We start from the raw sequence: 17,212 nt of genomic DNA on the forward strand, positions 1-17,212 counted from the left end.
AATAAAACTTAAAAAAATAAAATAAAATAAAATCAAAAAATAAATAAATAAATAAAAAATAAAAGAGACCCAAATCAGAATAAAAAATACACAAAGGCTGTAAGTGAAGAGATGGAAAAAGATATTCCATGTGAACAAAACAAACAAAAAAGCTGGAGTAGCAATAGTTTTATAAGACAAAACAGACTTCCAAACAAAGGCGATAACAAGAGACAAAGAAGGACATTACATAATACTAAAGGGATCAATCCAACAAGAGGATATAACCCTTGTAAATATATATGAACCCAATATAGGAGCACCTATATATATTGAAAAAATATTGGTGGACATAAAGAGAGAGATTGACAGTAGCACAGTCATAATAGGGTATTTTACCTTAAACAACACATTAGACCAGATGGATTTAATTGATATTTAATTGATATATATATATGCACGGGGCAGACGTATATACATTCTTTTCAAGTGCGCATGGTGCATTCTCTAGAATAGACCACATGTTATGACACAAAACAAGTTTTAATAAATCAAGAAGATTGAAATCATAACCAGTATATTCTCCCAACACAGTGGTATGAAACTAGAAATCAATTACAATAAAAAAAATTGAAAGACCCACAAAAACCTGGAGGCTAAATAACATGCCAGTAAACAATGAATGAATCAACAATGAGATCAAGGACGAAATCAAAATTTACCTTAAGATGAATGAAAATGAACATGAAACAACCCCAAATCTACGGGACACAGCAAAAACACTTCCAAGAGGGAAATTCAAAGCACTACAGGCCTACCTCAAGAAGCATGAAAAATCCCAAATAAACAATCTAACCTTATATCTAAAAGAGCTAGGAAAAAACAAAAAAGAAAGCCCAAAGTGAGTAGAAGGAATGAAATAATAAAGATCAGAGCAGAAATAAATTAAGTAGTCAAAAACAACAATACAAAAGATCAATGAAACCAAGAGCTGATTCTTTGAAAAGATAAACAAGATTGACAAACCTTTATCCAGACTCATTAAGAAAAAAAAAAGGTCCAGCCCTGTCTGCTGTGGCTCAGTGGATTGAGCGCTGGCCTGTGAGCCAAGTGTCACTGGTTCGATTCTCAGTCAGGGCACATGACTAGGTTGCATGTCGGTCCCCAGTTGGGGGCACGAGTGAGAGGCAACCACACAGTGATGTTTCTCTCTCTTTCTCCTTTCCCCTCTCTCTAAAAATAAATAAACAAACAAATAAACACCAAGAAAGAAATTCCAAGTAAAAAAAAAAGAGGTCCCCAAAAAATAAAATCAGAAAAGAAAGAAAAGTAACAACTGACATCACAGAAATACAAAGGATGGTAGTAAGAACATATTACAAACAATTGTATGCCAAGAAATTAGACAATATGGATGAAATGGATATATTTCTACAAACATACTATCTTCCAAAGTTGAATGAGGAATAATCAGAAAATCACAATATACCAGTAACAATTAATGAAATCAAAGCAGTAAACAAAAAACTCCCAGCAAACGAAAGTCCTGGACCAGAGGTATTCGCCGGCAAAATTTCCCAAACATTCAAAGAAGAACTAACACCCATCCTTCTCATACTATTCCAAAAATTCAAGAGGAAGGAAGACTCTCAAGCTCATATTACTAGGTCAGCATTATATTAATTTCAAAATCAGGTAACAACACAAGGAAGAAAAATTATAGGCCTATATTCCTGATGAATACAGACGTGAAAATCCTCAACAAAATATTAGCAAACCAAATCCAGCAATACATTAAAAAGATGCTACACTATGATCAATTGGGATTTATTCTGGGGATCCAAGATTGGTACAATATTTGCAAGTAAATAAACATGATGCACCACATAAACAAAATGAAGGATAAAAAGGACATGGTCACATCACTAGATGCAGAAAAAGCATTTAATAAAATCCATTTATGGTAAAAACTTTCAGCAAAGAGTGAATAGAGAGAACATACCTCAACATAATAAAGGACATAAATGACAAACCCACAGCTAACCATGATACTCAATGGGTAAAAACAAGAAGCAAACTTTCCTTAAATTTTTTAAGTATATTTTTATTGATTATGCTGCTACAGTTGTCCCAATTTATTTTCCCTTTGCTCCCCTCTGCCCAGTGCCCCCTTCCCTCCAGCAGTCCCAACCCCCTTAGTTCATGTCCATGGGTCATGCATATAAGTTCTTTGGTTTCACACTTTCCTGTATTATTCTTAACTTCCCACTGTCTATTTTGTACCTACCAATTATGCTTCATAATCCCTGCACCATTTCCCCATTTCTCCCCCTCCCCACTCCCAGCTGATAACCCTCCAAATGAGCCCCATACCTATGATTCTGTTCCTGTTCTGGTTGTTTGCTTAGTTTGTTTTTGTTTTTTGTTTCTTTAGGTTCTGTTGGTGACAGTTGTGAGTTTGTTGTCATTTTAATGTTCATAGTTTCGATTCTCTTTTTCTTAATGAAGTCCCTTTAACATTTCATACAATAAGGGCTTGGTGATGATGAATTCCTTCAGTTTTACCTTATCTGGGAAGCACTTTATCCGCCCTTCCATTCTAAATGATAGCCTTGCTGGATAGAGTAATCTTGGTTGTATGTCCTTGCTTTTCATCACTTTGAGTACTTCTTGTCAGTCCCTTCTTGCCTGCAAAGTTTCTTTTGAGAAATCAGCTGATAGACTTATAGGTACCCCTTTGTAGATAACTCTCTTCTCTTGCTGCTCTTAAAAAGAGTCCCTCTTTATCTTTAACTTTTGGCATTTTAATTATGTGTCTTGTGTAGTCCTCTTTGGGTCTAGCTTGTTTTGGGACTCTCTGTGCTCCCTGGACTTGTGCCTATTTCCTTTGCCAAATTAGAGCTATGCATACATACATGTGTTCCTTGGCTAATCTCTTCCAATCCTCCCCACTCACCTCCCCTCTGAGATCTGTCAGTATCCATGCCTCTTGTTTTATTTTGTTCTTCAGTTTATTTTGCTCATTAGATTCCATATATGAGTGATGGTATTAATGTAATGTTTCATCACAGGTTCATTACGGTAGCAGAAACGGTATCTCATGGATTCCCTGGGGGATGAGAATCACACTGTAGTGACAGGGAACATTTTACTGGGCTTAACTGATGACCCAATCCTTCGAGTCATCCTCTTTGTGATCATGCTGTGTATCTACCTGGTGACCATATCTGGAAATCTCAGCACAATTCTTATCAGAACCTCTTCTGAGCTCCATCATTCTATGTATTTTTTTCTGAGCCACTTGACTTTTGCTGATATATGTTTTCCAACTTCTGTCACACCCAATATGCTTGTAAACTTCCTGGTGGAGAGAAATCCAATCTCCTATCATGGATGTGGCATGCAGCTTGGTTCAAATGCTGTCTTTGGGACAGTCATGTGCTTCCTTCTGGCTACGATCACTTTGTGACAATCTGCAGCCCACTGCTTTATTCAACCAAAGTGTCCTCACAAGTCTGTGTTCAGTTCCTCATAGTGGCTTACATGGGTGGTTTTCTCAATGCTTTCTCCTTTATTATTTGCTTCTATTTTTTATTCTTCTGTAGACCAAATCAAATCAATCATTTTTTCTGTGATTTTGCTCCTTTAGTTGAACTCTCCTGTCTTGACAGCAGTACCCCTGAAGTTGTCCCCTCATTTGTATCTGGCTCCATTATTGTGTTCAGTGTTTGTCATAGTTGTCTCCTACATCTACATCCTCATCACCGTCCTGAGTATGCGCTCCAACAAGTGGCACCACTAGGCCTTCTTCACCTGTTCATCCCACCTCACAGTGGTCACCCTGTCCTACAGTGCCATCACACTCATACATGTGGTGCCCAAGTCCACCTTCTCAAGTGACCAGAACGAGGTGGTGTCTGTGTGCTACACTGTGGTGATTCCCATGCTGAACCCCATCATTGATAGCCTCCGAAACAATGAAATTAAGGGGGCTCTGAAAAGAGTGCTTCACAAAAGAAGTATTTTCTTAGGGAGGCCTGTTATTTTGTGGAATTTGATATGATAATATACCATAAATGAAACAATAAAAGGAAACTGAGTGTCTGCAGTCAAAATATATTTATATATATGTAATTAGCCAATGTGGAACTTTTTTGACGATAGGAGGTAAATTTTCTGGTATCAAATAACGTGGGTGGCCCTCATCCAATCAGTTGAAATGATTAAAAACAAAAACAAAAAACAAACAGAGGTCCCTGATAAAACACTGGTTCTGTCTCCTGGTTGTCTTAGAACTCAACACAGCAACATTAATTCTTACTGGAATTTTTATTCTGCTGGACTGCCTTTGGATTTTGCAACTGCTACCTCCACAATTATCTGAGCCACAATTATCTATCCCTCTATCTTTCTATCTATCTCCTATTGGTTTTGTTTCTTTAGAGAATACTAATACTACCATAACTAGTTTTCATCTTCTTGCTCTTATTCTCTTCCTATCACTCTCCATACACCAATCATAACCACAAATCTAAATAGATTAGTTCCTTTGTTAATATCCCCCGAAGATGTTAACGTAAAGGCAACAATTCTGAACACAGCTTTCAAAGTCTTAAACATACATGTGTTTCTTTTTGCCTCTTGCCTCTCTTCCCTTGATCTCTAAACACACAAACTCTAGGAATGAGTCAGTTGATTTTCTTTAAATCCTTAAACATGTCCATGTTCTTTACCACACCAGGACCATCTCATATGCAGTAGTTCTACCTGAAATGCATTTTTCTCCTCACCTGGGTAAAGCCTAATGATGTCATAGGTACTAATGTAAATGCTGTTTTATACCCTCTGGAAAGTCCTGAAATTCCAGACCGAATTAAGTACACCTAGTATCCTTCTGCAGAACACTGTATATTTTCCTCAGAATACTCAATGCACTTGTAGTTGAACATTCAGTATTTGTTTTCTCCACAATGTTGGAAGTTTCATGTAGACAGCTACTATGTCTTTCCTCTCTATCCATGCATCTATTTTCACACAATTCCTGTAACATAGCAGCATAAATGCTTTGTTGAAATGAATGAAACAATTAATAAATGAATGGTTAGCTGAATGAAACTTTTTCTGTGTCATGAATCCCTGGCTCTGGTAGCTTTGAATCCTGACCACTGATCTGCTGAATGTTTTATCCTGATTTAAATGATTGAATGTTTGTATCAGATCTTGCTGCAAGTGTGACAGGCCATTACACAAACTCATGCTCACCACAACTCTGCCCTTGCCTCCACACTGAAGAACTCAGATTAGCAACTAGAATATCAGTATAGTTATTAAAAGTTTTGTAAACACTGTGTTTTGAATAATGCCTCCCCTGTATCTTGGCATGGTTGGAGAGTTAGAAGATCAAGAAGTCAAATACTAGTAAGGGTAGTATAGCAGTATTAAGAGTATTAGCAATAGAAGCTAGCAATATGAGATTGTTTACCACATTCCAGGTACTATTCTCAGAGACCTACAAGTATTCAGCTAATTAATTATCAAAACATCCCTATGAAGGTTTTTTAACCTGTATGTTACAGATGACATAACTGGGACACATAAAGGTTAAGCAAAAACTCAAAGTCACAAATATCCTCTTAATACATTTCCTTCTTTTAGGGATATACTCTGTTAAGGGACAGACTGAAGGACTCATTGAGAATAAAACAAGATCCATACATATGCTGCCTACAAGGGACCCACTTCAGACTGAAGGACACATAGATTTAAAGTACAGGGATGAAAAAATATATTTCATGCAAATGGAAACAAAAAAGAGCTGGGGTACCTAAACTTATATGAGACAAAACAGACCTCATAACAAGAGACAAAGAAGGGCATTTCATAAAGATAAAATGAAAACTAGAACAAGAGGACATAACCCTAGTAAACACTTATGCACCCAACATAGGAGCACTGAAATATATAAAGCAAATATTGACAGACATAAAAGTAGAGATGAATAGTAATAGAGTCATAGTAGGATACTTTAACATCATTGGTATCAATGGGTATACATATCACCCAGACAGAAAATCAACAAGGAAAGAGCAGTCCTAAATGACACATTAGACCAGATGAATTTAGACATTTTTAGGACATTTCACCCCATAGCAGCAGAATATAATTCTTTTCCAGTGCACATGGTATATTTTCTTTTTAAAAACTATTTTATTTATTTTTAGAGAGATGGAAAGGGAGGGAAAAAGAGTGGGAGAGAAACATCGATGTGTTAGAGAAACACTGATCAGCTGCTTCTTGCATATACCCCAACTGGGACCACGCCAGCAAACTAAGCATGTGCCCTGACCGGGATTCGAACCAGTGATCTTCTGCTTTGTGGGAAGATGCCCAACCAACTGATCCACACTGGTCAGGGCACACATGGTATATTCTTCAGGATAGACCACATGTTAGGCTATAAAACAAGTTTCGATAAATTTAAGATTGAAATCTTATCCAGCTCCATCTCTGATCACAATGGTATGAAACTAAAAATCACAAGAGGAAACCTGAACAACATACACACATGTGGAGGCTAAGTAACATGCTACTACACAATGAATGGGTTAACCATTAGATCAAGGAAGAAATAAAAAAATAAATTAAGAGAAATGAAAATGAAACTATAATAACCCCCAAATCTATGATACAGAGACAAAGCAATTCTAAGAGGGTAATTCATAGTAATAAAGGTCTACCTCAAGAAAGAAGAAAAATCTCAAATAAACAATCTAAACTTACATCTAAAGGAACTAGAAAAAGAACAACAAACCAAGTCCAAATTGAGTAGAAGGAAGGAAATAATAAAGAGTAATGTGAAAATAAAAAAATTGAGTATAAAATAACAATAGGAAAAATCAATGAAACCAAGAGCTACTTTTTTTGATATATATTTTTAAATTTTTGACTTATTTATTGTTTTTCTATTACAGTTGTCCCACTTTTTCCTCCATTTCTCTCCCTCACTCAGCCCACCCCTTCTCCCACAGTCAATCTGCAACCTATTGTCCATGTCCATGGGTCATTTATACTCGTTCCTTTACTAAACCCTTCCCCTACTTACCCCCTTTCTCTCCCTCACCCTCTCTCCCCTGGTAACTATTAGTCTGTTCCTTGTTTACATGCCTCTGGTTCAATTTCGCTCGTTTGTGTTGTTCATTATTCTCCTGTATTAGGTGATATTATATGGCATTTTTCTTTCATTGCCTGGCTTATTTCACTAAGCATAATACTCTCCAGTTCCATCCATGTTGTTGCAAATGGTAGAAGTTCCTTCTTTCTCTCTGCTGCATAGTATTCCATTGTGTAAATGTACCACAGGTTTTTAATCCACTCATCTACAGATGGGCACTTAGGCTGTTTCCAGCACTTGGCTATTGTAAATAGCACTGTTATGAACATAGGGGTGCATAAGTTCTTTTGAATTAGTGTTTCAGAATTCTTCGGGTATAATCCTAGCAATGGAACTGCTGGTTCAAAATGCAGTTCTCTTTTTAGTTTTTTGAGGTAATTCCATACTGTTTTCCATTGTGGCTGCACCAGTCTGCATTCCCACCAGCAGTGCACTAGGGTTTCCTTTTCTCTGCATCCTCGCCAGCACAAGTTGTTTGTTGATTTGTTGATGATGGCCATTCTGACCGGTGTAAGGTGGTATCTCATTGTGGTTTTTATTTGCATCTCTCTGATGGCTAGTGATGTTGAGCATTCTCTCATATGCCTATGGATCCTCGTAAGTCCTCTTTGGAGAAGTGTTAGTTCAGATCCTTTGCCCATTTTTTAATTGGATGAACAAAATTGATAAAACTTTATCAAGACTCATCAGGAAAAAAAAGACAGGGGCCAAATAAAATCAGGAAAATAAAAGATAAGTGACAACTGACACCAGAGAAACAAAAATTATTTAAAAATTATGAACAATTATAACCCAACAAATTGGACAACCTGGAAGAAATAAATGAAATCCTAGAAACATACAATCCCCCAAGGCTGAATAAGGTAGAAAAATAAAATCTGAAGAGACTAATAACTACTAACAATATCACCAGTAATTTAAAAACTCCAAGCAAACAAAAGTCCTGAACCAGATGGCTTCACAGGTAAATTTTACCAAACATTTTAAGAAGAATTAATACCTATTCTTATCAAATTATTCCAAAAAATTGAAGAGGATGGATGGTTCCCAAACTCATTTTATGAGGCCAGCATTACCCTGTTACCAAAACCAGAGAAGTACTTTACTCAGAAAAAATTATACATCAATATCCCTGATAAACTTGGATGCAAAAATCCTCAACAAAATACCTGCAAATCAAATTCAGCAATACATTAAAAAGATCATACACCATGATCAAGTGGGATTTATTCCTGGGATGCAAGGTTGATTCAATATCCACAAATCAATTAATGTGATATACCACATAAACAAAATAAAAGATAATATCATATGATCATATCAATAGATGCAGTAAAAGCATCTGACAGAATGCAACATTCATGATAAGAACTCTCAACAAAGTGGAAAGAGAGGGAACATACCTCAACATAATAAAAGGTCATATTTGACAAACCCACAGATAACATTATACTCAACAGTAAAAAACTGAAAGTTTTTAGTTTAAGATCAAGGAACAAGACAATTATTTCCACTTTCATTGCTTTTACTCAACAAAGTATTACAAGTCTTAGCCACAGCAATCAGACAAAAAAAAAAAAAAGCATCTGAACTGGGATGGAAGAAGTAAAATAGTCATTATTTACAGGTGACATAAAACTATATATAGAGAACCCTAAATAATCTATTAATAAACACTTAGAATTAATCAATTCAATAAAGTAGTAGAATACAAAATTAATATTCAGAAATCAGCTGAATTTTTATACACCAATAACAAATTATCACAAAAAGAAACTGAGAAAACAATCCCATTTACAATTGCATCAAAAAGAAAAACATATGTGGGAATAAATTTAAGCAAGAAGATAAAATACCTATACTTGGAAAACTATATGAAAGGAAGTGGTGATACAAATAAATGGAATAATACCCTGTGCTCATGGAGAGGAAGAATTAATACCATTACAATATCCATACTACCCAAAGCAATGTACAGATTAAGTAAAATTTTCACGGAACTAGTACAGATAACCATAAAATTTATATGGAACCAAAAAAAGCTCCGAATAGTCAAAGCAATCTAGAGAAAGAAAAAGTTGGAGGTATCATGATACCTGATATACTACCATGGCTATAGTAATCAGAACACAGTATTGGTATAAAAGCAGACATATAGGTCAATGAAACAGAATAGAAAGCCAAGAAAGAAACCTATGCCAATGTCAATTAATCTGTAACAAAGAAGGCAGAAATACACAATAGGGTAAAGACCATCTTTTCAATACATGAAGTTGAGAAAATGGGATAGATAAATGCTAAGAAAATAAAACTCAGTTACTTTTTTACACCATATACAAAAATAAACTCAAAATGGATTAAAGACTTTAATTAAGACCTGAAAATATAAAAACAACCTAGAATAAAACACAGGCAGTAAACTCTTTGAATCACTCTTAGTAATACTTTTTTTAATATGTCTCCTTGAGCAGGGGAAACAAAAGAAAAAATAAATAAATGGGACTACATCAAACTAAAAGATTTTGCATAGCAAAGAAACCATCAACAAAACAAGAAGATAACCTACTGCATGGGATAAGACATTTGCCAATGATATATCCAATAAGGGGTTAATATTCAAGATATGTAAGAAACTCATATCACAACACACACACCAAAAATAAATAAATAAATCCAATCTGATTTAAAAATGGGTAGAGGACCTGAATGGACATTTTTCCAGAGAGGACATACAGATGGCTAAGAGACTTATGAAAAGATGCTCAGCATTACTAATCATCAGAGAAATGCAAATTAAAACATAATGAGATAGCACCTCATACCTGTCACAATGGCTATCTTTAAAGAAATCAACAAACAAGTTTTTATGAGAATGTGGAGAAAAGGGAATCCTTGTGCATTGTCAGGGGGATTCTAAATTGGTACAGTCACTATGGAAAATGGTATGGAGGTTCCTCAAATAATTAAAATAGAACTACCACATGATCCAGCAGTTCTACTTCTGGGTACTTATCTGAAGAGTTGCAAAACACTAGTTTGAAAAGATTTCTGTACATCTATGTTTACTGCAGCATTATTTACAATAGCCAAGATACAGAAGCAACCTTAGTGTCCATCAAGAAATGGATGAAGATGATGTGATACATACATACAATAAAATAAGACTTAGCCGTAAAAAAATGAAATCTTGCCATTTGCAACAACATGGATGGACCTATAGGGTATTATGCTAAGGGAAATGAGTCTGCCAGAGAAAGACAAATACCACAATTTCACTTATATGTGGAATCTAATAAAATAAAATAAATTAACAAAACAGAAACAAACTCATAGATATGGAGAACAAACTGATGGTTGCCAGATATAAGTGGAGTTAGGAGAAAGGGTAAAAAAGGTAAAAGGATTAGGAATTACACATTGTTAGTTATAGAAACCATCACAGGCATGTAAAGCAGAGCACAGAGAAAATAGTCAATAATATTGTAATAACTATGCATGGTGCCAGATGGGTATTAGATTTATTGGGGTGGTCACTTTGTAAATTATATAAATGTCTAATCACTATGCTATACACCTGAAATAATATAATATTGTATATCATTTGTAATTGGAAAATAAAAAATACAATACTTGAGATATGTTTTAGGAAAGAAGTTTAGGAACCTCAGAAATTTTTGAGTTTGACTATTCAGTAAATGTGAGTGGAATGCCATTTATCAGGTGAGTAAAAGTGATGTTCACATTATCCATTATTGCATAACAAGTCATTCAAAACTTAGTGGCTTAAAACAAAATCGTTCTTTTCTATTCCACTATTTTGTAGTCAGAAATTCAGGCTGAGCTTGGTTCAGCATTTTCTCTGTTCTACATAGCATTAATACAAGTCACTTAGTGATATTCTGGTGATATCTGGGCATATGCAGAGAATCCAAGATGGCTTCACTTCACTCAGAAGCCTGGCACCTTGGCAGAGATGGCTTGAAAGCCTCTCCTTCTCCATGATGTCTGAGAGTCTTTCCATGTAGTCTTACCAGCAGAGGAGCTGAATTTCTCACAAGGTGGCTCACTCTCCAATAGCAAGTGTCCCAAGAGCCTAAAAAGGAAGCTACAGTGTTTCCTATGACCTAGCTTCAGGAGACCCAGGACTTCACTTCCACTATTTTCTATTGGTAAAACAATCACTAAAGCCCAATCAGATTCAAGGCAAGGGGAGGGAAATTAGTTCACACCTTTGTGTGAGAGAGAAAAGTAGCAGAGACATTATTTTATTGTTTTGCACATTGCATTTTTTACAAATTGAGTATCTATAGCAACCCTGTGCTGAGCAAGTCTAATGGCACATTTTCCCCACAGCACTTGCTCCCTCGTGTCTCTGTGTGACATTCTGGTAAATTCTCACACTTCAAACTTTTTCACTATTATTATATGTTTTATGGTGATCAGTGCTTTGTGATCTTTGATGTTATTATTGTAATTGTTTTGAGGCACCATGAACCATGCCTCTATAAAGTGGTAAATTTAATTGATAAATGTGTGTGTTCTACCAATCAGCTGTTAAATCATACTCAATGGTGCAAATCTGAAAGCTTTTCCTCCAAGATCAGAAACAGCTTAAGGATGCTCACTCTTGTCACTTCTACTTAACATAGTACTGGAAGTCCTAGACAGAGCAATTATGCAAGTTAAAGAAATAAAAAGCATCTAAATTGGAAAGAAAAATGTAAAATTGTCTCTTTTTATATAACATGATCTATATATAGAAAATCCTAAAGACGCCACAAAAAACGGTTAAAATTAATAAATGAATTCAGTAAACTTCCAGGATACAAAATCAACATTCAAAATCAGTTGCATTTGTATGTACTAAAAAAAAAAAAAAAAAAAAAAAGCTATGAAACCATACAAAAAAGAGTGCATATTGTGTAATTCCATTTGTATGAAACTCTAGAAACTGAAAACTACAATGGGCACCTCTATGCGTGGGAGCTAGTACTAATTGTGACAGGGTATAGGGGAAGTTCCCAGGCTGAAGTTAATATTCTATATGATGAGAAGTGCTTGGTTACAAATGTTGATGCATTTGCCAATACATAGTGCTTATAGGCTTAAAATTGCATATTTAACTTCATTAAAAAAATTTTTATTTGTAATCCTCACCCAAGGATTTTTTTTTTTTATTGGTTTGAGAGAGAGAGAGAGAGAAACATCAATGCAAGAGAGAACTATCCATTGGCTGCCTCCCATACATGCCCTGACCGGGGATTGAACTGCAACCTATGTATGTGCCCTGACCAGGAATCGAACCTGCAACCTTTGGTGTATGGGATGATGCTTCAACCAAGTAAGCTACCCTGCCAGTGCTTATTTCACTTTATTTAAATTTCCATTAAATTGTATAGAATGAAACAAAAAGCATTGAACTCTAGTTATTGATACATGTGCAAAAGTATTTATGAGAAAGTGTACTGATGGCTGCAATATTCTTTAATGTTTCTCATAAAATAAGATAGATTAATAAATGGATAAAGTACAAAGAGATATGTAATAAAGCAAATGTAGTGAAATCTTAATGGGTGGCACAAGTAATTTTCAAAAATGATGACAGCAATAGTTTCGTCCCACACATTCTTTCAGAACTTTGTCACTGTCTCATCAAGAATTGTAATTTCCCAGTCAGGGCACATGACTAGGTTGCACGTCAGGTCCCCAGTTCGGGGCGCAAGTGAGAGGCAACCGCACAGTGATGTTTCTCTCCCTTTCTCCTTTCCCCTCTCTCTAAAAACAAACAAACAAACAAACAAACAAACAATTGTAATTTCATTCAGTTGGTTGGGCATCATTCCACAAAGTAAAAGGTTGCTGGTTCAATTCTTGGTCAGGGCACATGCCTGGGTTGTAGTTCGGTGCCTGGAAGGAGCACGTACAAGAGTCAACCAATCAATATTTCTCTCCCTCTCTTTCTTCTTCTGTTCCCCTCTCTAAAAAATAATAAATAAATAAATAAATAAATACTTTTAAAAAGAACTGTAAGCTCTCTTCATCCCCTAGAACCGAGATGGGAGTTTAAGGCTGTCTGAGTGAAAAGAGTGCAGTACAAACGAGGTAGAGCATAAAAGCCAAAACGGCATCCACGTGGCGCTCATGGATGCTTACCCACAAAACCTGGCCACCAGCACATGCAGACAGGCTGAGTCCCAATTTAAGGGCTCAGTCAACAGCCACCATCAAAAACCAGATAAGCATGAACAAGCTTTTCAGAGTGTCTGTTATCTCCATTGAGTCTTACCTATATGAATTACTTGTTTAAGCTCACTAAATTTTGGGGTTGTTTATTATATAAAAATAGACAATGAGAACAACCTAGGTAGTGGATATATAGTTGCTAATGGTCTGACTTTTCCAGCATGGCTTTACATTTTCAAAATTTCATAAAATACTAGGAAAAAATTGGGGGGGGGGGGCTCTGCAGTAAATGGAGATTTCGATTACAGTAGAAATCCTGTTCAGTAAGATCTTCTAAAGAAGACTTGCTTCGTGATGAAGCAGCTGAAACTATCATTCTATGTGTTCATAGCCTTCCCTACCTTTCTTTTGACAGATTCCCTGGGCAACACTCAGTATGACAGGCCCTCTCCGTAGCCCTGTGTACAGGACAGAGACCCATGGGGCTTGGCAAATGTTCAGAACTATAAAAACATAGTATTGAGTAGGAAGTAAAATAAACCTGAAGGAGTCATCCACATTTCAAACTGTACTTGAACAAGTTGAGTTTCAATTACCTGGTTTGTTTTTTCAGATAAATAAGAACAATTGAATCATCGTGATGTTACATCAGAATAAAAACATTTTGTGGACGTGATAATGAGTTCTAAGTCCATAGAGGACAATCTTCCTGGTATCTAATGGAGAGAAAGAAACTCCAACTGGTGTCAAGGGTAATGGTCTCAGGTGACCACAAAATTCTCATTGGATGCTACAGGAAAATCAGCTCCAGACATAAGGAATAGAGAACTTTTACTCTATTGTTATAAGAAATTTAGTAATTTCAGACATACAGTGAATGCATCACAGGGATTCTAAGGGCAAAATGGCTTAAAAACTTATCCCTAAATATTACAGAAAGAACTGTAGAAAACTGTGCATGAGCAATGAGTTCTTCATATAGCATAATGTTTGTTTTTTCATTTTAAAAAGCTGAAAGTGACTTCTCTTGTCATAAGGTGGAATTTTATTTTATAGTTCTACTTAACCATGAACATTGTGCTCTATCTGCTAATAACCAGGTCACCGTGAGTGTTAATAGTTAAAAGGTATTGAAAATACCAAGAGTACAGTTGGACTGAAGATAAATGTTATTGCTTTCCTATTCTTGACATAATTAGCACACAGACAACAGCAATAAGGAGGTCAGAAATCTGCAAACTGAAGACAGGACTGCAAACGCTAGACAAAACTAAAGTGTGCCAAGAGGAATTGACTTCACACAGGCAACTAAGCAGAAGAGCTCCTACAGTGTTACAGGCAACTGGGAGCAGGTAAGTACTGTTGAGCACCTGTAGGAGAGTTGTCTATAAACTATGTGCTATTTTAGCAAATGGGAATAGAACTAGCAGGTACTGGGCACTTATAACCTGATAGGTCTATATGCGCAGCATTGTAACCCTGCACAGAGGTATATGTAGGGCCATGTTATACAGGAGAAAAGTGGTTATCAGGAAAATTAAATTATTATATGTAGTTTGTATATAATAGAAGCAGAGCTCAGATTTGATCCTAGGCCCCTCTAATTCTGCTCAATTCATTATCCCATTACTAAATAATTCCTGGTCTAATCTCAAGGCTAATTAGGTGATTTCACTGTATCACAAGAATTAAGCAGGAAAGAGTAAAGAAAACCAATTTCCATATTTTGCTTATTTAATTGTAAATTTCACTGCAAACCACTGGCAATTTGATTCTTTGTGTCTCTGCACACCCACCTCTGACTTTTCTTTGATCACTCACTGTGCCTTCAAAATTATGCACTTGCGATTTATAGAACAACAAGCATTTCTTTGGTGGATATAATAAACCCTCACTGGAAGAACTAACAAAAAATATATGTACATACACACATGTACATATGAACTTAGGAAGCCATGTATAACCAGAATATGAGCTTTGTGAACCTATGATTTACATAAATTTTGTTAAATTTTCTATCAGAATTCATATCTAAAACTCAATAAAACATATCCCTTTATTTTCCCACCCTGTGGTCAACCATGATCCATTAGGTCTATTCAATGACATAACTGTTAGCCAAGCAGTCACTGCTTTCTGGGGATCATACTTTGCAAGAATGTTTGGAAACCATTCAAAAATAATTTCTTCCTTCTTAAATTTGCATTGGTTTACTCAACATTGTTGGGTACTTCTGTATACCAGTCTATAATTAGATCACACAGAAACATTTTAAACCTTCTACCTCTCATATGCTTATGAGAAAATAAGCATTTTTCATATTTCCCTCTTTCATGCAGATACTGACTGCAGAGGAGATAAAGAAGTGATCAATAGGGTTGTTCCCAGGATATATTTAGCCGTACTTTATGACAGTTACACAGGTTCTCCTACTAGAACCTTTCTCATTCCTCTGAATTGTGACTTTGAATTCATCCAGGGGCATTTAATTCCCATTTCTCAGAGTCTCTCATTGTGAGTAGTCTTGCCATTGTCCAGGAACCCTTCATGAGAGTCCAGATGACATCAGTGCTTTATACAATCTTAGCAGAATCTTGACCTCAAGGATATCTGTACCTGTGGGAGAGTTACTGAGCCTACTAGATGATGGGCAATCATACCACAGTGAGCACATTCCTTCTATGGGGATTTTCCAGTTTCCCAGACCTGCAGATTCTCCTCTTTGTGGTGATTTTCTTCTCCCATGTGACCATATTGGCTGCAAATGTGTCCATAATGGCAGCCATCAAGCTCAGCCACAACCTTCACACCCCCATGTACTTTTTCCTCTCTGGCCTGTCCTTTTCAGAAACCTGTACCACTATGGTAATCATCCCCCGAATGCTAGTGGACTTGCTATCAGACAGCAAGACCATTTCTCTTCCTGAGTGTGCTGCACAGATGTTCCTCTTCTTTGGCTTGGGAGGCAACAACTGCTTCATCATGGCTGCCATGTCCTACGACCGTTACACTGCCATTCACAACCCACTGCACTACCCCATCCTCATGACCCACAAGATCTGCTTTCAGCTCATGATGGCCTCTTCTGTCACTGGAATTGTGGTGTCTCTGTGCATTGTCCTCATAGTATTCAACTTGTCTTTTTGTGACTCCAGCACCATCCAGCACTTTTTCTGTGACATCTCACCTGTAGTCTCCCTTGCCTGTGATTACACTTTGTTTCAGAAAATGATCCTTCTTGCATTCACTTCCTTTGTGTTAGTGGGCAGCTTCATTTTAATTATGATTTCCTATGTCTTCATTGTGTCCATAGTTGTGAAGATGCCCTCTGCAAAGGGGAGGTATAAAGCCATTTCAACTTGTTCCTCTCACCTCACTGTAGTGTGCATGCACTATGGGTTTGCTGGCTTTGTCTATTTGAGACCCAAGGACAGTGATTCATTTTGTGAAGATATGCTGATGGCCGTGACATACACAGTGCTGACTCCTCTGCTTAATCCCATAGTTTACAGCCTAAGAAACAAGGAAATGCAAATAGCTCTAGGGAAAATACTAGACAATGTCAGTAGACTTTTCTCTCAGATGGTAAGTAAAAGAGCCCTGAACACTTCTTGAAACATTTACAGAACAAGCCCTGACTGGTGTGGCTCAGTTGGTTGGGCAGTGTCCCGCGAAGTGAAAGGCCACCAGTTTGATTTCTGGTCAGGGCACATGCCTGGGTTGTGTAAGAGGGGTATAGCCTATTGATGTTTCTCTTTCCTTTCGATGCTTCTCTCTCCCTCTCTTTCTGCCTCCCTTCCTCTCTAAAAATAAATAAAATCTTTAAAAATTTTTTACAGAGCATTGATAAATAAAAATTAGTACTGATGTACAAAACAA

General features: G+C 36.5%; 2 protein-coding genes across 2 annotated transcripts; both read left to right on the plus strand.

The window, feature by feature from the left end:
- The first annotated feature begins 3,079 nt into the window (after positions 1-3,079).
- LOC150018225 (olfactory receptor 5P76-like) lies at positions 3,080-4,042 on the plus strand. Its single transcript, XM_090267279.1, is given in 3 exon segments — positions 3,080-3,428; positions 3,431-3,698; positions 3,700-4,042. Coding segments are annotated over 3 exon segments (960 nt in total).
- An 11,934-nt stretch (positions 4,043-15,976) lies between these two features.
- On the plus strand, positions 15,977-16,948 carry LOC150018226 (olfactory receptor 10T2-like). The gene has a single exon (XM_090267667.1). The coding sequence runs from the start codon at positions 15,977-15,979 to the stop codon at positions 16,946-16,948; it is 972 nt and encodes a 323-aa protein (XP_090123793.1).
- Positions 16,949-17,212: the final 264 nt, after the last annotated feature.

This window comes from Furipterus horrens, unplaced genomic scaffold, assembly GCF_987537825.1.
Source record: "Furipterus horrens unplaced genomic scaffold, mFurHor1.1.pri manual_scaffold_2, whole genome shotgun sequence".
NCBI lineage: Eukaryota > Metazoa > Chordata > Mammalia > Chiroptera > Furipteridae > Furipterus > Furipterus horrens.

Coding starts and splice junctions, on each gene's coding strand:
- LOC150018226 (XM_090267667.1), top strand. CDS start 15,977: ATGATGGGCAATCATACCACAGTGAGCACATTCCTTCTATGGGGATTT.